Source organism: Ips typographus, linkage group LG16 (assembly GCF_016097725.1).
Source record: "Ips typographus isolate SLU linkage group LG16, UJ_Ityp_2.0, whole genome shotgun sequence".
NCBI classification, from domain to species: Eukaryota; Metazoa; Arthropoda; class Insecta; order Coleoptera; family Curculionidae; genus Ips; species Ips typographus.
The window spans coordinates 3,599,478-3,627,156 of NC_138437.1; the positions used below are offsets into that span (position 1 = coordinate 3,599,478).

Consider the following 27,679-nt stretch of genomic DNA (forward strand, 5'->3'; position numbering starts at 1 on the left):
TTGTTTTCATTGGTTTATTATCGTCTCCTTACTTTAGAACTACGTCTTGGGTAGTCGTGGGATGAGGAGGGTAACAGAAACACCCAATTAACTGTGTTTAATGGCACTACAGTTAATTGGGTGTTTCTGTTACCCTCCTCATCCCACGACTACCCAAGCCATTTCTTGTTTTCTTAGCACTATTACAATATTTCTCCATCCTCATCATCAGCGTAATGAAAAAAATTATTTATCATTATGAAGGTTGGTAAGAGTTAAAGAGATTTTTTAACGGTTTCTGTCGAGACATTTAGAATAGCTTTAGATAGGTGTAAATCATCTTCAGAAGGTTGTTCCAACCATTCTAAACACCCCATATATTTTTAAATTTAAATCATATAACACCCCTTAACATAACATCACTTTTATTTCTTGCCAACCACTGGATTCACTTTTTTGGTCATATTTTACCTGATGGACCTGACATTGACATTTTCTGAACACAGTCTTGTCCATGGAAAGAATTCAATATTAAAATATATTAAACCTAAATGACAGACACAGGTAAAAACAGAATTGAACAATAATTACTCCAAACTTAGTTATTTAAATGACTTGCGTTTAGGATATTTTATGTTCACTCAATTTTACCTGGTCACCTACAATTACAAAGGAACTCAAACATTAAAACAACATCTGCAAGGATCACTGATGAACATTTTATTTTCAATTACAAATACAGATTCTTTTAATGTAATACATAAAAGAGCTGCAAATAAGTTGCGTTTATGTATACAAACATTGCACGTATCTTCAAAACACTTTCAATTTTGGCACATAATTAAGAATTAAACTATACATTTTTATATAAAAATATCTTAGTCATGTTGTCAATCTTGCTTCACATTTTAAGCTCCAATCCATACTTAATGTGTTGTTGCAGCTTTTTTAAATGACAAAGTATTTCACGTTCAAAAATTGCCTCAGTTTAAACAAACAATATTTACGCATATAAAACAAAGCACTGAGATAATCTTGCGATGTTTATATTAAAATACGTGTTTGGTAATAAATAAAAAACATAAATTGAAACGTTATTTTACATGCATGAATAATTTATCAATGATATATACAATAATTTTTGCAATTTTATTGTTTGTAGCTGATGAACCAAACAATTAATGTATGTGTAAAAAATTAGTGAATAATATAAGACCACCCTGTACGCAATAAAAATTATCGACTCTCATTCAAGGTGAGTCTGCAAATTTGTTATAAAATGACTTTGACTAGACTCAGATAATTAACAAAATTAAAAGTACATTAAGCCTTAATATAGATAAAGCATATTTATATAGAACTATGCATTATTTACATAAATCGTTCTGTACCAACTACCAACAAGAAGCAGAGAAAGTAATTGAAAGAATATTTTAAATAAGAGAGATAAAATTCAATTTATTTAGTACAAACTAGTTCAGTAGTTAGTACAATGCTTATTTACAATAATACACGGTTGGGTTACTTCTTTTTAGACCTACTTAAGTAGTTAAACAGTCTTTTAGAAAAAAATCACTACTTAAACAAAAAGTATGTGTTAAAACTAACACAAATGTAATTTTTACACTTCCTATGTTGCATTTATACACTTACAATTTGTAACGTCTGTCTAAATCCACTTTGTACACAGTTATCTACAAGTTTAAGGGTATATTTCTCAAAATCTGCGATCTAATTAATGGATACGAAAGTTATACATTGATTTTGAAGTTTTTAAGTGTAAATATCTGAATCCTACTAAAAACTCACATTTTTGGCTAAAAGCTTGAATTAATTTAAGTTATCACAAATTGTTCTTTTCCAAACTTTAAAACAAAACCTTTCTCCTGTAAATTTTCTTTTCTCGTTCAACTGAAATTTATTGTATATTTTGTCTTTTAGCCGAATGTTCTTCTTCATTGTCTGAAATAACATCACTATTTTCATCAGTTTGATTATCGAGAACTTCTTGTTTTCTTTTCGCCGTTGCCATTTCAGCCGCATGTTTCTTTCTCCATTTTGTTCGTCTGTTTTGAAACCAAACCTGTAACAAAAATATGATTTTATTACCGGGGTAGTGTAGTCAATCAAGAAACTGAAAGGAGTTGCATATTTAAGCTACCCTCTAAAGTTTAATGGGGTGTGGCAATCAAACATCCCTGATTGGCCGTCAAAAGCTGACAGGGCGCTAGTAAAACCGCATTTCGATGCCAGCCTTAACTGGTTTTCGACGCCATTGTTGTCTGCTTCCTACCCATTCATCATCGTACAGTAGCGACGGGTAAATCACCTTTTATTTTTAGTGAAGTATAGAGATTTAGTGGTTATTCATGACACAACAAGCAAACAACACCTTTCCCATTTTAATCAAAAACCCACTGAAAGAAAACGGGGGCATCAATTAATACTGAAACCCTTGATAGGGCTATCAAATAAAGTCTCCGTTTTTAGTAATTCTTGTATAATACCTCAATTATACATTAAATTTGCGAATTACAAGGTAGTTAATGCTATAATACGATCGTAAATCATACAAATAGGGTCTCGAGAGTTAATACAGGCATGGCAAGGATGGTTCGATATTTGCGGAACGAAAGAGGAAAGGAAAATGACGGACACAATTAAAAGGGTGCTAGAAAGGGATAGAGAAGGGCATCATTAATTAAAGTAAAGATGTTACCTCCCGGATATTAACATCTAACAAACACTGCCAAACTACGTAAGCGTTCTGCTTTTGAACCAGCTTGTTTCTTTGTGTTGCTGAACAGTATACAATATTTTCTCTCACAAACGGTTTGTAATTTTATACTTTTCGGAAATTTTTACTAAAAGTCTGAACACAGCTGAGTGATAAAATAAAACGTTGTTACTCTCACTGTAAACATATTCTATCATGTATGTTCTTAGTAAATCAAAAACATACTAGATAAAAATTACTGTTGGAGATATCAACAGTCAACTAGCTCAGAAACCTCTGTATATAAGCTATGTTTTTAATTTTAAAATTTGAAATTTATTATTTCAGTAATGATAAATGCTTTAATAAAACATATAGTCAGGAAAAGTATGATTTAGGAAAATTTTTGTATATCGGACTTTCTGCCACGTTTTTAACAAATGGATTTAAAGTTTGTGGTTGGTTTGTACCGTTTCTGATAAAGTCACGGTCTTACACGTAAACGCCACTTTACTACTAAATTATTAAACGTTACACATACGTCAGTTTTACGTTTAAAGCGTTTTAAATTGACGTTGATGTAATGTGTTAAATCGTTTAAATCTGTTGCGCTGAACATGTCGTTTTTGTATCCACAGTCTAAACCTCATCTAAGGTCTACAAAATTGTTCTTTGCGCCTTAAATTGAATACAGAGTGTCCCTAAATGGTGCGATCAACACTTAACGAGGTAATTCTACAGCAAATATGAATGTGATGTGAACACTTTTTTGAAAACTCAATAATAACGGACATACAGGATGTGAAAAATAATTGACCTTAAACAATAATTAATAATCATCCTAATATATGACAATCTGTCAAAACCATGAAAGCCTACCAACAGAATGACCTACAAAAACGTTATTTAAAAAAACATAACCTAGACACCCTGAAGAATCGTTATTATTGAGTTTTTGGAAAAAAGTTATAAAGACTTATTTTTCTGTAGAACTAACTACTCAGTTATGTGTTGCTGGTACCATTTCCAGACACCTTGTATAAGATGTTTTTATTAGATCAATAGAGTAAAAAATGACTCAGGGAAACCAGCAATTTCCTAAGTAAAAATTGGACTTCTGAGGGATCAAAACTAAATTCAAAATGTTAGGTGAGGTTAACTTTTTAAGATTGCTTTTTTTGGGATAAGATGGCAAAACCTAAAAGACTATCGACAATGTAAAATGAGAAAACAATTCCGGAGAAGCTTAGAATGCCCAAAATAATTGAACATTTTCGGCTATGTCTGTATACCTAGAAAACCAATATAGAAAGAGAAAGCCCGAAATTTAAAATATGTTTTTACGTGTTTGAGAAACTTGCACCAACTGAAGATACTTCTAAAACTAAATATCGGGAAGATGACTTCTTTAAGTATATTTAGCCTTCTTCTGTCCATCTATGGATATTCTTGCCTGTCTGTTTTGTTCATCCATCTAGTTCCTGTGTGTTTCCTCAGGTCATCCGCCCACCTCATCTGAAGTCTTCTTCTGCTTCTTTTATTATGCCAGGAAAATACATTAGTTCCATCAGTCGTCCTTTTGTCTCTTACTTTTGTTCTATTCTTTACCCACTCTCATCTCCTTCTATTTATCAGTTTTACTAAGTGATCTTTGTATTTTTGTTACTTTATCCATGTTTGTGATATATACGTGAGGATAGGTGAGGACAGGAAGTACATACATTTTTCGGATGTAGTTCAATTTACCGAATGCTTCCCAGCCCAATATAACTCTCTCCATCTCTGCTGTTTGGTTTTCCCTGTTGAATTTAATAATTTGTCCCTGATTTATATATTCATCGACTTGCTCTATTTTTTATTGCGTTGTAATGTTTTCATCGGTGTTCGTCATTAAGATCTATATTTTTGGCTGCTCTGTCCAGTGCTTTTAGCATTTCCTTCAGTTCTTCTTTCTTATCTGTTATCAAAGCGATGTCATCCGCACATCTTAGGTTGTTCAGGTGTTGTTCACATTTTTTATTTCCAGTCCAATTTTTTAAAAACTTTTTTTAGGGCCTAGTTAAAACGTTTAGGTGATATTGTGCCGCCTTGTCTGACACCTTTTCGTATGTGTCTTCGGTCTTGTTCCATCATGTATTTTTAGTAATGTATCTGTAGTCTATTCTGCTATTAATTAGCGAGCTTTTTACAGCTCCAGGGTTCAACACTATCAAAAGCCTTTACAAAGTAGTGGGATGTGATATTCGTTGGCTCGTTCTACTAGGATTTTCATTGTCAGTAAGTGGTTGCTCGTGCTGAAACCCTTTCTGAACTTGGCTTGTTCTTTCGACTGATATCCGTCGAATTTTGTTGTTAGCCTGGTGGACACCTGGTGGAATACTCCAAAAACTAAATTAAGAATTAAAATAGAAAATTTCTGAATCTAGGGCACCTTATGAAAAACGAAACCAAATAAAAATTACTAAAATGCATCTAACAAGAAAAGGTGCAGTACAAGAATCCTGGCTGGTGGTTTCCGTTTTGTTTCGTATAGTTCCGTATAAAATAGTTGTGACATTTATGATATCCTCTTTAATATTGGTTACTACGCCGATCATGTCTTTGATTTTATTTATTTCATATCTAACCAATGTTGGTCTTATGTTGGTATTTCATATTTCTGTTGTTTTGACTCCTCATATTTCTGTTTCTTGGTTATTTCTTTTATTATTTTCCTGATAGTCTTTTCCCTTCCTTGTTCAGGTTCCGCCTTTCCTCCATAAGTTTCTTTGTCTGTTCTATGATGCAACTCTCCCTCTTTCTTTGCTTCTGTGCTATTTCTTTTCCTACTTTAATCATGGTCTTTGTTAGGGTAGAGCCTTTCAGGTTTCGTGTTAGTTGTTTCTTTAGTCTCTCCTTATATATAGTCTTATTTTGTGCAAGCTTGGTCATGTTCATTTTCTCGTTTTTCTTCACCTTTCTCTTCATTTCAAAATTGCCTTCAATACATATCTTTGTTCTGACCATCCTATGATCGTTGCCTATGGTGAATCTGTTCAGGACTGTTAGATCTTTAATGATATACTTTTCAGTACTTTAGCAAATATGTACTATGCATATGTAGGTTGTTTCTCCTCTAGATAATTCTTTAGGGTAGTCCCCTTATCATTTATCTCTGTAAGTACTTGCAAAATTTAAATTCAGCTTGAATATCGCCTCAAAATTGTCTTAATAATACTCCTAACGTTAAGTGAGTTTTTTTTCACCATGCCCAATAGCTTCATTCTAATTATACAAAATCTATTCAATCATTAATATTAATTTTAAAGTGAACACAATAAACTGAACACTATCTCAAAATTGGTTGCCAGCACTCAGAAAATAAAGGATGACGCTGTTATAAATGTTGCTTATTGATCTTCTACTGTATTGTCTGGCTTGGAGGATTTCATCAGACTGAAAGAAATGGGGCGTAAGTAATTTGACTCTATTTATAGTTGGCTTCTCCAGCAGGAGCCGTAGTATTTCAAGATTTAATCTGAAATTATAAAACCGGACATTTCGCACTGCCAAAACAATAAAAACGAATATATGTCACGTAGATTGGCAGAATTATCAATAAATCAAAATGTCAATTGGCGAAGGCCCGCTGCAAAACAGGGCGCAGACTAAAAAAAGTATCATTCCTGCACTGATACTGCAAATCGATTCCTCAATTCGTTATTGGAGTGCGTGTATTAATTGGTTCTGGACATTTCCAATTCGTTTGTTTCGTAAATTGTTCGATGCATGAATGTTATTTTTAAAAGAGCTTAATTGCCACCACAATTTCTAGCTTGAGAAAAACATTTTTGAAACTGAAACCTTAGACTATATGTTACTTTTAGCCAGGCTGGAACTTTAACTACACCAAATGTTATCTTGGCATTACAATAATTCACAGGCATAAAAATCCAGTAATCCAGAATGTCGCGAAACCAGGTGGAAAGTCCATGAAATTTCCCGCCAGTCGTTTACGCTCAGCCTTATCAATCAGGGAGGCTAAGTCTAAATAGCTATGACGATGTTTGTTATAAACAAGTGGCGGCCCTTTAGCCTCCCTAGCTTTGTGCCGCCTTTATTCAATTTGTCAGAAGATTATGCCGCGGTGGCTGCAAACCCTCCCTTAAAAACGATACATCATACGCAGTACAGCTCGGTCTCCGAACCCCATTGACATCTCGTAAGGGGGATGAAAAACAGCGACGTACTGGCTATTGACGACGGTTTGATACTTTAAATATAATTGACAAAAAATTTCATACTCTATCTACATATTTATGAGCAGCATTATTGATCACCAAATTACTCAAAACGACCATAAGGTTAGGTTATGTTGGATTAGTTACTAGAATAATGAGCAGTGTTAAAAAAGGGCCCACACATTAAAAAAACTATCTGAAATCTACTAGAAATATTTTGGGGGTTGGAAATTTAACTGAGGTTTCAAAATTAAGTTAAGTCCGACACTGGAATAAACCAAGTATAGACGTTGGCTTCATCTCATCTGGAATGTACTGTCTAATAGCCCACATTATTACTAGGCTATAATTCAAATAAAGCGTTAAATAAGGCAAATGTACCGTGAATAACGCTGTTTAGCTAATTTAAATGGCAGCTCTATGCCGTTTGTTCAATTAATTAGACTAGACACGAGTTGCTCCAAAAAAAGTCAAAATTTAATTGAGCAAAATAAAGCTACTCTGTTAATGTTAATCAAAATGTTCAATAGTAAAATTAATTAGTTAGTAATAGAGAGACGCATAATTTTAATTGGCTCAAATAATGCATGTCATAATAACATTGGTAATGAAGTTTTCGCTCGCTAAACCAATCGATCCCCATTATTGTTAGTTCAACTTCGTATTAATAGATAAACTAATAATTAATTTAAACATTATTAAAATATTACCGCAGTCATAAATCAAAATTTGAATAATTCATTCGGACTAATAAATAAAAGATTATAGTTTGTTTGGTATTAGTTGAATTAATTAGTTTTAATATTTGTATCAGAGTTTTTTAACTTTGATTTTATTAATAGATATTAAGTGCAGGAAAGCATTTCCTTTATTGTTATTTAGATCACCCAATTATACACATTTCTTTACACAAAAATTAGTGATTTACAATTGCTGCCTATTTTTGACAAAATCACTGTTAAACCGAAGCCCAGAAGAACCATTTTTTAAAAACATGACAAAAGTTTGATTTTCCTAATTTCTGTAACACTTTTACTGACATAATATTATAAATGACCCATAGAGCCAGTTGTAGTAGCCTAACCAAATGATACGACTTTCAAAGGTCAAACTCAAATTTCAAATACAGCAATATTACTTGTATTACATACAATCAAATATATACTTTGTTAGGTTAATATACTATTCAATTTTACCCACGGAACATCAAACACCTTGTACAGGATGTCCAACTAAGAATGCCTGAACCAAAAATGATGCATGTTTGAAACAAAAATTTTGTCAAAAAATATAGCCATAAGGAATACATCTAAAATATTTTCATGATTCCAGCGTTGCCGCATTTACATGAAATCACCGGCAACAACGGATTTTTGTTCGACAACCCTAGTAACTCATCCTATTTCTTAATTCTGTTGATTAATCTAAACAGTTTTTCTCTAAATGTTTGAGATATTGACTGATCGAATGGTTGAAGATAGAGCAAAACGGTTTACATGTTCCTATCTTACTTTTTTGAGATCTATGTTACAATCGTATTTGAACAAATTTGAAATTTTGAGTATTTTTGTTTTGAAAATGTTGAAAATACCATCATAAGATAGATCTCAAAAAAGTAAGATAACATGTAAACCGTTTTGCTCTATCTTCAACCGTTCACCTGCTATAGCCTTCCAAATAGTGAAAATTCCAATGTTTAATAGTCAATATCTCGAAAACGACAACATTTAGAGAGATACTGATTGGAACAAAAACTCACTAGATTAAGCAACAGAATCAGGAAATAGCATCAGTTACTAGGATTGTTGAACGAAAATCCGTTGTGGCCACTGATTTCATGTAGATGCGGAAACGCTGGAATTACGAAAGTATATTAGATTTGTTCCTTATGGCCATATTACTGAATACAATTTTTGTTTCAAACATCTTTACACTTTTAGTTTCCTAAAAAGAGTACTTTGCATTCTTAGTTGGCCACCCTGTACACATTCACATACCCAGTTGTAATTATGTCAAATTTAATAAAACCAATATTATTTCTAAGGAGATAATTCACAAAAGCTGTTATAACATTTATACGTCAATGGATAGTTATCAGGCTAAATAAACAGGCTTTTCATCGACGTATAAAAGTTTAACTTTAAATAACATTGCTTATTTCCTACACTGGTTTAGGACTTTTATACGTCATTGGATAGCCAATGAAACAGGCTTTCCGTTAATGTATACAAGTTGGTTGGTTGGTGGTAAGGTTTTGCCGATAAGAGGCGTCAAAATCAAGCGAGATTTCCAAGTCTACACACTTGAAACTCTTTGTTTTAACTTTGAATATCTCGCTTATTTGACACACTTTTCTAGGAGTTTTATACCTCCATAGATAGCTAATAAAACGGGAAATTTAAATTGATTGATAGTTAACATACTTGTTGTGCAATTCTAGTAATAATTAATCTAGTAATAATATAATAATTCTAGTAATAATAAATTTTGAATCTTTTCCCTTTTCCCAGCGCTATAAATTATTTTCACAATCGAACATAGCTTATTTACACAGGTTTCTAAGCTGCTTGACTGTTGGTATCTCCCATAGTATTTTGTTAAATTGTCTATTAATTAGTTGTATATCTTGACTATTTTTTTTTATTTAAGTTAATTTATTCGATGCAGATGAGAGAAACCAGTATGAAAACCTATACCTATGAGTAAATAAAACTTTGACTTTTGACCAAATTTTTAGTTGACAAGTTGACAAAAATTCCGTCTTAATACAAATTTTAGGAAGTAATCCGCTATTTTGAACCATCAATGTTTTCCCTATTTCAGTATTGTTTTGTAAACTACTTTTTATTATGTCAAATTAAAAAAAATGATAACTAACACGGATTAGTTATCACAGTAACGTAAAAATCAAATTAGATTACTTAGGAATCCATAACTGTATTCAAGAACCAAACCAGGTTTATGTTGATCCCCAAAAATTAAAGACTTAACGATTGATAAATTTATCCTGTATGTTAAATACTAACATCATTAATTGGTAATTGCTAATTTTCAAGGAAATTCTGTAGATTTTATTTCTGAGTATAAAATAATCTGAAAGCCAAAAAGAAAATAATCTCACACTTAATGAAATTCGTTGAGGAGATATTATCGTAATTTTTTCTCGTAATTAATCACAATCGCAAGGGGTGAATGGACGTCTTAAATTAATGTTTCTATCTTGGATATTTTTTTAGGAGTTAATATTTTTAATTAATTTCTAGATAATAATTTCAAGTTACTTTTTTAAAACGTGCAACGTGCTTTGTAACGTTTAACACTAATTTAACGGTTACAATATATTATCAAAGAAATGTAAGCAACGTGTAATTTTTAGTAAATTATTCTTCAAAAACGAGAAATAATTGGTTGGGTAAATATCAGGATCTTCTGGGCTTGACCGCCTCGCACCCCAATGTAAATGAGAGTCATTAGTGTGTCGTTAACGTTAAAGTAAGGCAACCGAATCGATTAACGCTAAGTGACTACGTAATTAGCTCTATATGTTGCTCTGGCAGCGGTTGGCACTGTTTTACTCTATGTCTTTAGAGCACCCCTCCATCTAGATCGAATCTGATACATTCAAATTATATTGGCCATACTGCGGGAAAAGGGATCTGTCACCAACAAATGTTGTCAAATTACTACTCAGTCTCATTATTACATCATGTTTTGACATTAGGTTTTATTAAAAGCTATTTAATTTCTTCTAGCTTTGGCTAGAAATATTTCAAAAGATTAAAGCCAGTAAGAGTAATTAGTTAAAAACCCAAAGGACGTTACAATATGTCAACGGATCTAATTTGTATTCAGTAAATCTGTCATCCAAACGATTAGTAAAATACCCTAAACGTATCGGCGTTTGAAATGAATCCGATTAACTTTTTAAGTACGTAGATCGTGGGGTTAAAATGAGCCGGTCGGCCATTAAAATCCACCACGAGTAATTCCACTTGGGCTTCCGGTGATCTAATAGGTTTAAACCTAAACAGGTCCAGTCACAGAGTATTTGCATATACTTAAGCGTACTCTTCCAGGGCCGGATTCAATTCCGTGTTTTTTTTTTTTGAACGACGCTTTTAGAGGAAAACTTGATCCGGCTATAAGAGAGCCGAAAATAAAAACGACGAGTTATATCTCGACTTCCCAAAATTAATGAAACCAGGATCTCCCCATGTTGGAGAAAATCCCGCAGGAAGAGAATCTTTCGACAAGTGTAAATGTCCCCTTTTGTTACTCACTAAATTTGCATTTTTATTGAATCTGCGCCGGCCGAGATTGGAATAGAAGTCTCTATGTTGACAAAAAATAATATGCCCAATATTAAGGATTGGGAACATCCCCCAGCAAACTTTGCTAACTCCGAATATTTTAATTTTACCAATTAAATATGTAATCCGGCAATTATATGCCCGTTATACATTCAATAAGCTTTCGGCTTTAGGGCGATGTTAAAGCATAAAAAAAGATAATATATATTCAGAAATTGAACGGGATTTGGGGGTTAACTCTATAGATGACGGAATATATTAGAACACTTCATAAATCCTCGCTCCTAAGCAAAGAGAGTTTATGACAACTTTTAAACTCAGAAAAATTGAATTTTCAAAAAAAAGGAGATGTAAAAGTGAGTAATTTAAAAAGCATTGAAATCATGGAAATTGGAAATAAAAATCTAAAAAGTTACAAACAATGTAGTTGAAAGTGGCTTGGAAAGAAATCGAAAGATATGACAAAAAAATGGGGAAACATGATGGAGGAGAAGGAAAGTGAATTTGAAACGCTTGTTAAGGTATTTCATGAGACCAATTAACAAATTAACAAAACAAATTGTTGTAAATTTAGAATCTATGTAAAATTGTGTTTATCTGCTTTGTTATAACTTAATTTAGTTCATTTGTTGAGAGTTCACGTTAATTCTGATTTCGTTTTGTGTGCTTTGGGATGTACCCAATAAGGTAAAGATGGAACAAAAGCAAATCGCATTATAACGCGAATATTTAATTTTATTATTACAGACCTGGATTATGGGGTGCCATTAAACCGCGGTTGGAGTTGCGCTTCATTAAAGTAAAAGGTCCTTAGAGTATACAACAAAAAAATAATCTGGACAAAACCCTCCCAGCGCTGCATTTTAGCAGCGAAGAAGTCGTCGTAAAATTCATTTAAACGCCGACTTTTTTAAGATTCTCGTTACCTTCATTACCTCGGTTGTGCAAAAATTAAAAATTAATTTTATCTTGTTACAAGTTTAATTAAATTTAAATATGAAGGGCTCTCGCAACGGGCGTCGAATTATATCCCAACTCTTCACTTTTGAGTGCTTTTTTTTTAATCAAAAAAATCAGTGGCTCGAATTTTCGACGTTTTCTTGCAGCTCATTAATAAAACTAAAAAAAAATTTTACCTTTACTTGAGATTCACTCATTCCTAAGGCGTAGGCAAGTTTCGCCCTTTCAGGGCCGGCAAGGTATTTGGTTTGTTCGAATGTCTTTTCTAATGCAAATATCTGCTGGCCTGAAAACGTGGGCCTCGTGTGCTTCTTTTTGGCATCTTTGTCCGGTCCTAACCCTCCCGCCATATTACTTTGGTTAACTGGAAATCAAAAAAAAAATAATCAGTTAAACCCTGCATGTTACATAACGCAAAAATAATATTGGAAATATTCAACCCCTGTAAAAATAATTGACTGTACAAATTAAGCAAAATATAAAACCAAGTAATCCGGATATATAGGCGCACATGTGCGACGCTGACGTGTCAAATCTGTCATAATCCCTATAGAAATATGGTCTCGTAATGTTATAATCCACGTATCGGTTTCAATTATCATTTTTAACAGGCGCAATAGGTTTTCTGGAAATTGAAATCACAACGCTAATTAGTGGGCGATATTCGACAAAAATCGATTTTAAAATTAAGGTTAAATGTTGCTTTTTTTTATTTAGTCCAGACAATTAGCTAATTATAAGATTTTAAGTTTAATTGTCAAAGCATTGAATAAAGAATTCCCAGCAGCTAAGAACGAGTAATATGTCAATTGAAAATGTTTTGTGTTAGAAAGGTGATCAATTTTAAAATACCCCAGAAAACAATATTAACGATCTGAAAGGAAAAATAACAAAACAAATGATCATCCTGTATTAAAATGTGATTCATAAAAAGTAACTTTTGTGAAACAAAATGTTGGCTAAAAAAAACAGTACATTGGACAATTCTGTTATCTTGACTAAATTTTTTGAAACTACTAAACATAATTTAGCAAAAATTTTCGAACTAAAGGAAAACTGAACTTTTTCAGTTTGATCATTGACTGTTTTAAACTTCGGTTTTTTTATGTGATTTTTTTTTCAATCGAATTATTTTATTATTAAAATGGTACAAAACATTTCTGATTTCCAATCATCATCCAAAAACTATTACCTCTACAGCCAGTGACTTAAAAATATGCCAAAATTTTAAAGGTTTTTAAAGATTTTGGCTTAATCAATGTAATTAAAACGATTGAGAAAATTACAATCGAGAATTAGTGTAACGACGGGGATAACACATAACAGACATAACTGAAGCTTGTAAGAGTGTGTTAGCGTTTTGATAAGCGAGATGGGGCGATACTAAACTGAATAATCTCTTGATCCCGTTATCTACAAATATAATTATTCCAACGGGGTGTCTTGCTTTAAACAGCTTGCTTCATCCGAGAAATGGCTCACAGTGGTTTGGATAAAGTCACCCTCGGCCAATTAAAAGATAGATTTTAAAATTTTATACATACAAGTCAGGAATTCATTTTAATTTGTGTATGAGTCAGTGTAAGTATGAGGTCTGAGCAGTAAACAAGTTTAGGAAAATAAGCATAATTTGAGCATTTTTGGCCCTTTTGGGATTTAATTTAGGCCCATTGTGTGGAAGTTTGTGCCGGCACGCCTCGACCCCTACCCTTATTTCTCTTCTCTCTCCCTCATCCAGAATTCCGTTGCTAGGTTACCGCCTTCGGCAACCGCAGAAACACTTCTACAATGGTGATGCTTGTTCTACACGACAAGCACAACACTTTTCCTGATACGGAAGATGGATTGAGATGATAACAACATTTCCCTACGCCGACAGAGGCGGCTCGTGAAAATAACATTTTAAGCAGAACCTATTCGATTTTAAGAGCACCAGAGTCTTATGTAACGTCTTTCTTTATTAAAACCTCCTGAGATACATATTAAGATTAGATGGAGTTTCAACATGATTTTTAAACAGAGGAAAACATGTTTACAGAACACTAGGGTTAAAGGCTTACTATTTAGAGTCAAATATTAATATGTTTTGAATGCTTTTTGAAATGTCGTTACAGTTACAATTTTTGACCCCCAAATTATCTTCAACAAATATCCAGTCTTTCAGTGAGCTGAAAAATGTCAAACTATAAAAGCACAAATACAATTTATCAATCAATTACACTCCCATTTCCGAAATGAATAATCTTACAAATCAATTTAATGTGTATGCTCATCACCAGATTCTTTTCTTATTAATTTGTGCATGCAATTATCAAAAGTTGTCATATTATAATAAAATGGTTTACTAATAAATTGACAAATAAAATCATGTACCAAACTGTAGTGCCAGAAAAGGCGGTTGTGTCGGAATACAAATTTACTGGAAGAAAATCATTTATTGTTTCAAATCTCTTTATCCCTCTCTCTCAGCACATGTTACCGACGTAAAGACCGCAAGGAAACACGAGAAGGGTGAAAATAAATACGGAAAAAATCGCACTTTCTCCATGGAGTCGATTCCAACCGTATTTATGTATTTATTGTGTGTTGGGTTTCGTTGTAAGGACTACAATTTTATTTACGCCTTTGTGGTACTTGGTTGAGGGTTTCGGTTTATGTTCACAACTACTACTTGTTTTTATAGTGTAACATTGATTTTTACCACTTTTTACCAAACGTAACCACCATAGTAAGCATTTTTCATAAAAATAATAGAAAAGCAATTCATAAGTTGTTAAAAATGTTCTTGTGCATTGTGTTTATTTATGTACAATTGAATGGTTATAACCACCAAAATTAAGAAACACACAAAAACCTATGCAAATAAATAATATGTGAGTCATAAACAAATAAATTATGAATAAGACAATACATATTTATAACTGTTGAAAGATGACCAGTAATGCAATTTACAGATACTAATGTTATATCTTCAAAATACTAAAATTAACGAAATTGAACAGAAATTAATTTTAAGAAAAAATAATTAGTGGACAAATTTACATACAACTGATATAATGTCCAGAAGTAGGTTGTTGCATATTGATTGCATGTAGCGGTACACACTTTTTAAAATGGTGTCAATTTTCCTGACGTTTGTATGGTCTAAAGTGGTGTTTGACGCTCCCTGGTGTGATAAGAAAATTTAAATTTAAACAACCTTTATTACTCCGTTGTCTCCATCAATATTCTATATCGGAAATTGTGCTTTTGACAAGTTTTTATCATTAAGATAAGTTAAATTTAATTAACAGTGGCAACGTTGTAATAATTTTGGGTTAGCTAGGGGTTGTTCAGTCTGTATTGAGTGTTATGGAAAAAATATTGATGATTTATGAGCAGTTTACAAGGCTGGAATTAAATAATTTGAACTGTTATCGCTAACTATCTTAAAGTCAACTTTTTAAATTTATTGGAGACATCAACAGTTAATTAGGTGAGAAACGCTCTGATTCTCAAAAACTTCTTTTTAAACAAACCCCTTTATGTTATATTTTTTGTTTGATATTTAGATATTTTCAGTATAGAAAAATATTTTAGAATAATAGAGTTGATTTTCCCGTAAACCTACGATTTTAACTACATTTTAAAAAACCTTAGCAAGGGAGAATTTAATAGCATAATATTTGAAGCAAAATATAATGATGTTTTTATAATTCTAGAGACTCCAAGAATTTGCTCAATTAGTCATATATTTGGTGTACTATATTTTTAAGAAACGCCTTCAAACATAACTCGACTAATTTAAACCTTTCTGCCATCATTGGACAATTCTAAGAAACTAAGAATACTTCTAAAACACTATGAAGGCAGTAAACAAGCTTACAACATCAATTTTGACTATCTGAGGACAATAATAAGGATTCTAACATAACTTTGTACTAATCTAAGACTTTCTGCCGTCATTGGACAATTCTAAGACGCTACGTTTTTAGGGACACTTTTATATAACTTACCCTAAATCTATCGACCATAACCCACAAAAATTACAAGGGTTACCACGGGGAGGAACGTTAACCCGACTTATACTCCCTTTAAACCCTTTTGTGATGCTGTAGCTGTAGCCCATTGAAATAGTATTGGAAAAAACACCCCATATTTACCATAATTTTGCATATGCAGAATGATTCAATAAAGCTAAGAAAAGCATTTAAATCGGGACTAAAATAGAGAGCTTTTTAAAAGTTTTAAAGTTTTAGAGGTGACAATTGCACTTTTTGAAAGAAGAAAAAATAAATTTGCTTTAATTCAATTGAAAGTATAAAAATCCATTATAAAAATAAAATGAAGTTAATTAATCCATAACAGAAAAATAATTTAAATACTGAAGTGTTAAGTTTAACAATATTGTACGGAATTTATAAATTGAATTGAATTTTTTCATTACGATTCATAAGTTGTTGTTTTCACGTGTGTGCGATAACGTGTGTTAAATTGTGATTTCGTGATGTTTTGCCCTGTATAATATAATCGCCATTTAATAACAGCTTTTGTGTAATAGTAACTAGAAGCTAAACTTTATACCAGAATTCAGAATACCTCGCAGATGTACTCTCTACTAATTTCTAATAAAATATAAAAAAAGCTTTTTTCTGAGTTCTATCAAATTTTATTTCTAAGTTCAATGATCACAGTTTTTTGTTTGGTGTAGTATCAGAGAAGAAAAATTGCTTTGAATAAATGTTACGAACATAACACTAAAAGACTTTAATATTTAACTACTCAATTCAATCCAATGAAAAACAATATTGCACCCTAGTGGTTTCATTAAATTTAACAATTTAGTAGAGCATAATTGGTTCATCGCCCTAATTCCACGCTCCCTAAGTGGCTTCTAACAATGGGGAGGTTGAACCTCAAGGCAGGAATTTGTAAGTTTGATCTTTCCGACTATGATTGAAGTGCAATAATTAAACAGGACTGAAATGGGTTTTAGGAGTACATCCTAAAACTCTAAAGCCCATTAGGTTTGGCATGGAAAAACAAAACGCCCCCTTTAATAATTATTCTTACGATGTAGCCTAACGCTCACCCCATAAGCAGTGGCAATATTGGATCATGTATGATGCATAGCCGTAAATCCATTGGCGTATCTTTTAATTGAAACCATAAAACCGTCCCTTTGTTGCTCTACCCCATGCGTAATTTCATATTTTGAATCTCCCATCTATAAATCACACTATTAAATCGGCGGGCAAATTTTGTTGTTTCATTTTTGATCGCTTACAGGATAAACGATTAACAATGCATTTGCTGATAAGTATAACCGTTTCAGTCAATTAGTACTGATAATACTATTATTCGAAGAGGTTTTATGAATTACCACATAAAGATAACAATAACAATGTAAGGGAACCAAGTCATAAATTTTATGGGAAAGATTTGTAAAAATGTACAAAATGGGTCACTTTAATGTACAACCTGCAGTTGGTCAAAATGAGTTGAGTCAAAACTTTACAACATTCCCAAATGTAATACCACTTAATATGTGTATGTGTATTCCATGTTTGTGTTCTAAATCAATAATTTTTTAGTATCAAACTTGTGTGTCAACTCGAAATTTCAACAAAGTATTTTTGACCAGAAAAACTAAGCCTGTTATGAAAAATTTGTTACTTTGACATTTAACTCATTTATTTTCAAGAAACTCACGAGTTACTCATCTCTTAAGCATTAATAAATGCAGATCTACATTAAAGAAATATGGAATTAAATATTTTAGGAATTATTCAAATAAACTTTGACTTCTGGCCACTTCTGCTTTAAAGTGTCATTTTATTATTTTTGAGTATCTTTCTGCAATGTTCATATTTGCGAGATTGTATGGGAAAGAAACCAGATGTATATATAATAATCTATATATGCTGACAACGCAGGATATAGCGGGAGATGGCCCTCAAGGGAAGTATAAGGCTCGAACAAATTCAATAATGCACCTATATTCCCTCTTGTTCTTGGGAATATCAATATTCGGGGTATATTCGAGAATGTTACGGGAGTCTTCTTCCTCTCAAAATGTTTAGCTAATATAACACAGGTAGAAAATATAAAAGCGCTAGATTTTTACAGCTTTAATAATACGTGGAGATATAAATCGTTTAAACCCATTTCCATGTCAAACACGTCTCCTATCCAACCTGCGTATAAAAACCATATTCCTTCCATTATTTATGTTTATAGGGTTGTTCCAGGTAACATTGAATACGTTGCAAAAAAACTATATTAAGCATTATGGCCCCCAAGGCTTGCGTCTGGATCCTTTTTATCTCTTTGACCTCATATAGGGTGGGTGTTTTAGTACTGCTAACTGAACAATATCCAGCTAAGATATATGACATATGAGGCCGGGACAATTCAACTCTATAATTTAATTAAGACGAAATTGTGTCCTACGAAGTATGAACCGTTATCTCGACTATGTGCCCTATGTAATGTCCGCCATGGCAGAACATATAACGTCGGCATCCCCGTTATTATAGCAGCCAAGTTTGCTAATTGAAGACCCTGTTACTGAATTAGTTGTTCATTTAACGGTCTATCATGCTGCGGTGCTGCCATTCTGCCAGCGTTTACTGCTTTGCCAGCCGTCACAGCTATCTAGTGAGTCACGATGAAGTTATATTATGGTCTGTAACCTTCATCATGGACGTTGTCTTTTTGCCTGGTCAGGTGTTAATAACATAAATAACAGAATAAAAAAAATAGGAAAAAAAATTTTGGGTGCATATTCTTTCTTTCTCAATGGAGTGAATATGAGTACAAAATTGAAGACAGTGCTAAAGAGCAAATTTTCTAAAAAAAACTACAATGTTTTATGAAATTCATAAGATATCCTCAAGAGGTGTTATTCATTGTTAACCTAACTCATCTAATGAACGAAATAGTAAAATCTTAATTAATTTGAAATTTTACCTTAAAATGTTTTGGTCCTTCTTTCACCCTCTTAGAACATTTCACTTAGAATGACTTTTACCTTTAGACCACATAAGAAAAATGTAAATGTTATGAAATGTTATATGGAAGTAATATTCAGAAAGACCAAGTGGTCGGTAGCCTTTTTTCCTTGTGAAAATAAAGATCATTTATATATTTATAATTGGTCGTAGACTTACTCCAACATTCACTGAAAAAAATTCGGGTTAGACTATCTCAAGGTACCCAAGAAATCAAAATGTATTTTCAATATTTCCTAGTCTACCATTTATTTATATTGTTGTTTACCCTTTATATACAGGGTGATGGATGGTCGATGGTAGGTTAGACGTTTAGGAAAAACCAGACACTTCCGGTTACACCCTAAGTCGACCCTAACTTTATAATTTTAAATGAAACATCCGGTATATTATTATATATTTCGATTTTACAGAGAATTTTAAACAACTTTTATGTACAATGTCCTATACTTATTCCTTTCCAAAATATTTGAAGTTTTGAGTAAAAAACTACAATATGATACTTGCATATATTTTTAAATATCATATTATCAATTTTGGTGTTTTTTGTTGTGTCCTAATTGCCTTCCCAATTTTTCTTCTTCCTCTTCGTCTGACTAGGATTGATCCTGTTTGTCAGCTCATTATGTTTCTGTTGTTGAAGTTGTCACTAAATCATCTTCTGTTGATCTTTTGCTGTAAAGTTTATTATTTTTGCAGATGTTAGTTAATCTGTCAGGTGTGTCAGGCCATTCTATCAACATGACTATCTCAGTGTCTTTCTTCATTCGTCTTCTTCATTTGTTGATGCTCTGAATGTTACATTGCTTCCGTATGCTCTTATTTGTTTGGCTGCTATCCTATCCTGTTTTAGAGTCTTAATTTCTACGTTACTCATTATCTGCGTAAGTTAGAATCGGTCTCACAGTTGTTTCATATATTCTAATTTTGCTTTCTGTAGTTATGTGTAATTCGTCCATATAGTTTCTCTCATCCATCCGCTAATTTTTCTTGCTTTCATTGCCTGTCTTTTTCCCTCTGTGGTTATGTTTCTATCGCTAGAGATGTCAATTCCAAGGTAAGTAAATGTCATAACTTGTTCTATGCTTCTGCCGTCGACTTCCAGTTTACATCATCTTCATCTTTATGTTGTAGGCTTTCGCCGTGATGTTAAATGTGTGAAGTTGTCTTTGTAGGTCGTCTTCACTGTTCTCCACTAGCATACTATATTGACTTTGTTAGGTCTTCTTTCTTGCTTCTTCAGTTCGTCTATTATTTTATCCATTATTACATGGAACAGTAAAGGGCTGAGCGAGTCCTGCCGTATCACTCTATTTAAGTATTATTATTTTTTCTAAGTCTATTTTTATTTTAGCATTTTTAAAATGTCATCTCTTTTTGCCCGATCGAAGCACATGTATGCGGGTTTGTGGTATTCAAGTGACTTTTCCACTATTTGTCTATTAATAAATGTTGCATCCACGGTGCTGCGATTCTTTCTAAAACCTTGTTGTTCTTCCGCTATGTCTACTTGTATTTCTAATTTGCTTTTTATTATTGCCGTCAGTAGTTTCAGGGTGCTATTCATTAAGCTTATGCTCCTAAAATTTTCTGGATCTTTTCTGTTGCACTTTTTAAGTATCGGCAGTAGAACCTGTCTTTCCATTCTTCTGGAATTTTCCCCATTGTCATGTTCTTCTTAAATAATTTTAGTAACTGTAAAGTGTGTAATGTTGGTTACCCATATTTTATGAATTTATTATGTATTCCATCCGGACCCGGCGCTTGTTGTTTTACTTCTTCTTGTGTAATTTCCGTTCTGTTAGCATTGTTGTCTGCAGCATTGCTTTCTATGTAATTTTCTTCTATGCCCCCGTATAGATTCATTGTTCGTTGATATGTATAAATTCATTCATGTTCTTTCTTTGTCTCTGTATCATTTTCCACACTTTCTTCTGGGATCCATATAAGTCGTCCTCCATATCTTTCGTGAATTTCTCTTGATGTGGTCTACTTCTTGATTTATTCTGTTTCTTATCGTATTCTTCTTTAGATTCAAATGTTTGTTTGCTTTTGTGATTGAGGAACGGCTGTTTCTTTTCTTTGGCCTCAGCTCAACTCGAATCCGTTGTAGAAAAGATGGGTTTTTACACAAAATTATGTTGAGCAATGCAATTGTGAAAGAACATTGTACATAAAAGTTGTTCAAAATTCTCCGTAGAAATATGTAATAATATATTAGGTGTTTCATTTCAAATGAGAAAGCTAGAGTCGACTTCCGGTATAACCGGAAGTGTCACAAATTAAAGAATGTTAGTTTATCTTTGGAAATCACTATACATGAAACGAAATTAATTAGAGCGACAATTATATATTAATTATGAAGCGAAAACAACATGAACGTGCGATTGTGATGTATCATCATCTGTCTATGGGGCATCAGATATGAATAATTAATATCTCAGTTTGTTTGATTTGTCTAGTTAATAACGTGAAGACCAGATGGCGCCAGAAATCAAATATCACGTACGTCAATGGTCATTACGCCAGAGGTGTGAGACAGAGAATCGAGCTCATACACCCTGTCGGACCACACGATGGTCCAACTTCTCGTTGGTCAACCCATTTACTAACCAGAGAAACATTTATGCAATTTGTTATCAGTTTTTTGAAATCTTGTATTAATTTCAAAGTGTTGGTGACCAAATCTGAATTGTAGTTGAAGTAATAAAATCTGAACTAAAGTAGAAACCATAAAACAACTTGGAGAAACTAGACCACTGTAATCACATTGTTTCCGATTCCGGCTTGAGCCGCAACCATCACCTTTTGCTTTGTATTGTGATATATGATGTAATAATGTTGCAAACATATGTGACTCTTGAGCCGATAACAAAATTGCTATTGATATCGACTAATCAACTAAACTAATGAAGAAAAGCATATGTTGCTTGTATTGTAGAACTAATAATTATAATTTCATACGCGGATGTGGGTTTTACCATTATTACGCGTGGAAGGGAACTTTATTAATATAGTTTAATATTCCTCTGTTAAGGTTGTGAGCACTGAAGAAGGGAACTTAATAATTGACCAGGGTGGAGTTTACCAGGTGTCAACAAAATCACGATTATCAGAAACTAAGTAAATAGGATAGGTTGACACTCTCCCTGTTTGCATGATGTGGAGGAACAAACATTTGAGATCAACAATTGGTTTCGGGGTTTGTAAGCACGAGGATATCATTGTTTACGACGAGAATTGCGGTCGGATAGGTAAACTCTCATAGAACGTGAAATCATCAACATGCCGTAGCCATGACGGAGCACAACATGCATTATTAATAACCCTTATACTCCAAGACAATTGTCAAATAATAAATTTCACCCCAAATTACATAGACAACAACTAACACCTCAATAATATTTGCTGTCAAATGGGATCATAAGACGAAAGGTTCATGTTATAAATTGAAATCATACCAGCTAACAGAAAGATCAATTACCAGGTGTAAATTAGCCGTGTTTACGGTGGTAATCAAAGGCTGTTACGTGTGCGAGTCATAAACAGCCCCTTCCTCATGAAATAAATGATATTATCAGCTTGACATATGGTTAGATTACATAGTAATTTCAGAGCGATTTCCCATATTAATATAATCGTAAAAAGCTTACAGTCGTAAGGCCCGTTAATAATTGAGCTTAGAAACCTTAATAAAAATCAACTGAAGCTCATTTTTAGAACTGGCAGCTTTATACTTTTGCTTCGCTTGGCTCCGCAAACATTTGCTCTAATCTTCCTCCAGGGCACTTACGAACTATTCGAATTCCCTATAGAGAGGTTTGTTTTCTTATACTGTTGGTTTGTTCAAAATCAGGGAAAAGCACACTTGTCACAACTTTATATACAAACAGAAATTGAATTCTTACATAATCGCAGACTGTTGTTCTTTAGGTTATTCCACTCAAATTTGTACTTTTAATAGTAGTTTGGAACTTAGTTTGTCTACTTAATAAACTTTTACAATATTCAGTGAGTTTTTTTATCTCTGAACAAATAATCAGTTAATTTTCCTATGTTCAGTTTCAAAAAGCACACCTCAATGCATTGTGTAGGTAACACAGTGTTTTCCCACCAACACTTATAGCCATTTGTTTTAAGAGAAGCTTCAGATTAATGAAACCTTAATTTCTTACGTTTGTATTACTCAGTTATAGGACAAAATTACACATTATTTCATTTCACGTTTAATAACTACGATTTGTAAAATAAATAATATTTTCAAAAAACAAGTCGTTTGCCACACAGTAATGTATTTAATCATCTTCAGACCATAGTGCCGCAGAGATACACCAACACACTTTGTTCTCCTTGTTTTTGAAAACATGAGTCACTTTGGATTTTTAAACAGTTTTTGAAGTTAATAACGTTTTCATTCATTACACATTTTTATTTTGTTTTAATCCAAAAACAATTACAGTACATTTCTTAAAAATATCGTCTTCAACTCATCACGTAAGTACGTATGCGATCTTGCCGCTCTTGTGTATTTTGGATTAGGCTGTACACTTTTGACTTCAGATAACCCCAGAGAAAGAAATAATTTGAGGGGAGGTCAGGTGTCCCAAATCTGCCTAACCATCTGTCAGCAAAGATTCGGTTAAGAAAATCTGTAATGACCCTTGTAGAATGATAAGAAGCTCTATCCATTTGAAACCACGGATTCGATTTTGAAGAAGATCCAAAAATGTATAACTATTCAGACTTCCGTCAATAAAAAATGGACCAGTATCTAATCATAAGAGAAAAACGCAGTTTGAGACAATGCCATTTGAAAACATCTCTCTGGTATAATTTTCCGAATTAACACAACTGGGAAGATGCCTCATCAGTGTAAATAATTTTTGGTAAAATATGCTCATTATTGTTAATTATATTTTGCATCCTTTCACAAAAATGGATTCTTCTAATTTTATCAACTTCATAAAGCATTTAATGATTGAAGTATTTGAACTTTTTTAAGGTTTTTTGAACTAAAAATTTAGAAATTGCTAAGCTAAAAGTTGTTTCAAAGATGCATTTATGAATTTCTTCCACAAAACCTAAAATATCTAGCTTCATTCCTTCCGTAAGAACGACTTGACTTTCTACGTTTGTTCGTGGGCACATTTCCCACAAAACCTTCTCAGTAAAACATGTTAACAATATTATAAATTGTTCCAGTAGCTGGGATAGGCAGTTCTAGATATTTTGCTGCAAACTCTATTTTCCTTCTTTAGTGTACATTAAAATAAACAAATCTTCCATCATCCGTCAAAATGAAAGAAATTAAGAAAAAAAACAGCAAAAACTCGCATTGTGTTATAACAGCTGTACCTCATTATTGTTTTTGTCAAAGTCCTAGTTTGACTTTCTATAAGTGTTTTTCACCTGGTACCTATACTTTTTAAAGTCTGATATAATGTTATGTTTCTATAAAATCCCAGATATCGACACTTTAAGAATCCTAAACGTTCACTTTTAGTAATTTATTATTATTACGAACATGTCAACGACCTGACTTTTACGAGACACTCTGTACATGAAGTAATTATTTTACAACAATGACGAACATGTAACATTACTACAAGTAAGGATTATTCAATTGCTATTTTATTAGTTGAATAATAACTGAAAGCAAAAATATATTAGAGAGCTGCTATCAGTTCTTCAATCATAAAGCTTCTTCATTTAAAACCATTACAATAAATTGCAGTATATAAATTAATATTACTTCCCTAATACGTTTAATGTCACTGCTATCAGAAGGTCTGGACAAATAGATTAAAAGAAAAAGGTATTGTGAAATTAACAATTTTGAACTTTGAAGATTCAAAATATACACATCCCCTATCTGAACTAAATTCTTGACTAAATTTTAATTTCAGTTGATTTAAAAGTTGAGACACAATCAATTTAGCAAACAAATGTTTAGAAGAGAAGAAAACTTTTTTAGCTCCCAATATAAACCGTTATTTTAAAGTTATACTAGTAAAATATTGCTATTTTATGTATTTGTGTGGTTTATATATTGACCTTTAAATTCTACTGTGCAAGTAAAGAAACCCCTTGTGGCTAAACTGGGTAAAATTCATATGATAGCACCGATAAAATAAAACGGTTATCGTTCATATCGCGAATTCTTATGGTAGACCATTCTTCTCATTCATGCTCATAATATATAACATAAAAGAAATTTAGGATATAATTAGAGTAAAACGTTGATTTAGTATCTCTTATTAGTGATGTGATAAATGTCAGAGCTAGTGTAGTGTATAGTAGTCAAAGGTTATTTTTTACTACACCCACTCAGTAGATGTTTTAAAATATCACACTACTACTTAGTTACGTTGATTGACAGGTGTTAATTCCAATTAAAATTATCACATATACTAACACGCTGCACAATTTAAACATAAATATTAGTGAAAAGGTACTTACTGCTACTAAGTCGATCTCTCCATGCGATAGGATTTAGGCTTTGAATTCCAGGCCAGTAAAGTCCACCAGCTGTTCTTCCAAGTTCAACGGGAGGCTTATTAACTGCATTAGCAGCATGATGATGGAAAAAGGCAGCAGCGGCAATATTAAACCCTCTCAAACCCGGATTAGCTGCATTTTGTGCACTATTTGCGGACATGCCGAGAGAATTTTGACTAAATCCTAAATTGTGAGGGAAATGTAACGGACCGGTCGTGATTTGTGAAGGCCTGGACAAAATATGGTCAATGCCGTGAGGGTTAGCACCTTGTGAGCTATTACTATTGCTAGGACTTCTTGTTAGGCCAGATCTCTCCATGTGTAAGCTGGTTCTTTCTAACAAGACATCGTTATCACCTTTGTCTTGGCTATGCAGATGATCTAGAGGATTCTGATGTTGTTTCATTTCTGCCATAGAATGTAAGGCAGCTAACGGTGCTGCTAGCATGTTCCGATGTTCCAAATTAAAAAGGCTTAGATTCTGATGAGTGGCAAATTCCAACATTTTGGATACTGGAGGTGGTGGTGTTACTGATACCTCAGACCGGTCGCTTGAAGCGTCACTATGTTGCGTCATTGCAACCGGAGACGCCGTGATGGATAGTGATTGACGCGAACTAGCCGCGTCTTCTAGTGATCCTAGTCCTAATGTTAGCACAATCACTACGCGAACATCACTTTTTGCGAATGCAGTTTGAACAAGAGTTCAGTCTCGGCAAGAGAACTACTACACACAGTTTGTTGACAATAGACTAACGAGAAATTCGTAAGGAAACTATGCAGTCGACGAAGTGAGTTTTAAGTGGGCGGTGGCAAGGTGAATTGCGAGTGGGGATATCTATAGAGTGAACTGCATGTTAAATATGTGCTACTGCGAAGCTCATTACGGTAGCTTCTATGGCAGTTAGCGATTCTGTGCGTGTCGCGTAGTTGCGTGGTTGCACTCCGCTCTATTTTTAAAAGAGATTAATGCTTTTTTCATTGGCGGAAAGGAGGAACGCGACGCTGCGGCGCGCGTCATGATTGGCGTAAGCCTTGTTTACTGGCAACGCCCGGTATTGGCCGCGAGCACGCCCTTCCCCCTCCGAAATTTCGCTTCTCTTTCATTTGTTATAGGGAACGCTGTCTTCTATAGAGCAAGCATATTCGCGGTGGAATAGAGCTTCGCTGTTCTATGCCCTAAAAAGCTCTGATTAAATAGCTTCTGTTAAGTGCACTTTCTTACCGCTCTACTCAATTTTCTTTTGCTCTGACGTAAATAACGGTAAATACGATATATGACTGAATATTCCATGTGCATTTTTTATACTACCAAAGTTCTAAGGAAAATCACCGTGGATATTTTTTTGTTGTACAGGGTGTTTCAGTTGCAAGATCCAGTTTATGTCCAGTGTGTAAAAATCAAAGTTACATTTACAAAAATATGTGAATTGACCTAACATAAAAAATTCTATTGACCTGATGTCTAATAATAGTAAAGTAATTCAAAAACAAAACATTTGGTAAATACAGCTTACATATTTTTGTAATTGGATTTTGGATTTTCTTTCCTTTTTCTGTTTCTGACATTTTGCGATGTCAAGACTGAGCTGTAATACCAAAATTATAATAATATAATTGGTAAAAAAAAATTGTTTACCTTTTAGTTAATGTAATTACAGCTGGACAGAGCTTTGCAAAAAATTGGTTTTAGATAAGTTTATTTTTATGTTTTAGTTAAGCTCTTTAATAAAAATCATGAAAACTGAGATAATCCGCTCTAAATTACATTAATTAGAGCAAGAAACTAACTTGAAAACTATTTCGTTAAAAAAATCACTTTTTTCAAAAACCAAACATAAATTTCTGCTTTATCTAAATGTCTTTTTATTAAGATCATGATTACGCAACTTTTCTCCCATTTAACCATCACTAACCGTTTCCAAGATCCCCGTACAATCAAAAAGTTCTAGGAAATTACAATTTTGACAAAAATAATTTTTTAATAGCCTTAGCGTTTTTAAT

The 27,679-nt window shown here is 33.0% G+C and overlaps 1 protein-coding gene across 1 annotated transcript; it reads right to left on the reverse strand.

Annotated features, from left to right (window-relative positions):
* Positions 1-683: 683 nt before the first annotated feature.
* Positions 684-26,548, reverse strand: HGTX (HGTX homeodomain transcription factor). The gene is made up of 3 exons (XM_081993892.1): positions 25,637-26,548; positions 12,362-12,549; positions 684-2,062 (listed from the first exon to the last, which is right to left on the reverse strand). Exons 1-3 carry the CDS (start codon positions 26,250-26,252, stop codon positions 1,898-1,900), a joined length of 969 nt encoding a protein of 322 aa, XP_081850018.1. The 5' UTR covers positions 26,253-26,548; the 3' UTR covers positions 684-1,897.
* Positions 26,549-27,679: the final 1,131 nt, after the last annotated feature.

What these genes read in the sequence shown, in the direction of transcription:
- HGTX (XM_081993892.1), bottom strand. Translation starts at nt 26,252, where the DNA reads ATGACGCAACATAGTGACGCTTCAAGCGACCGGTCTGAGGTATCAGTA. An exon ending in GAGAGATCGACTTAGTAGCA is followed by an intron (nt 12,550 to 25,636) that starts GTAAGTACCTTT and finishes TTTGATTTCCAG; the next exon opens with TTAACCAAAGTAATATGGCG. An exon ending in TGAGTGAATCTCAAGTAAAG is followed by an intron (nt 2,063 to 12,361) that starts GTAAAATTTTTT and finishes TTTTTGTTACAG; the next exon opens with GTTTGGTTTCAAAACAGACG.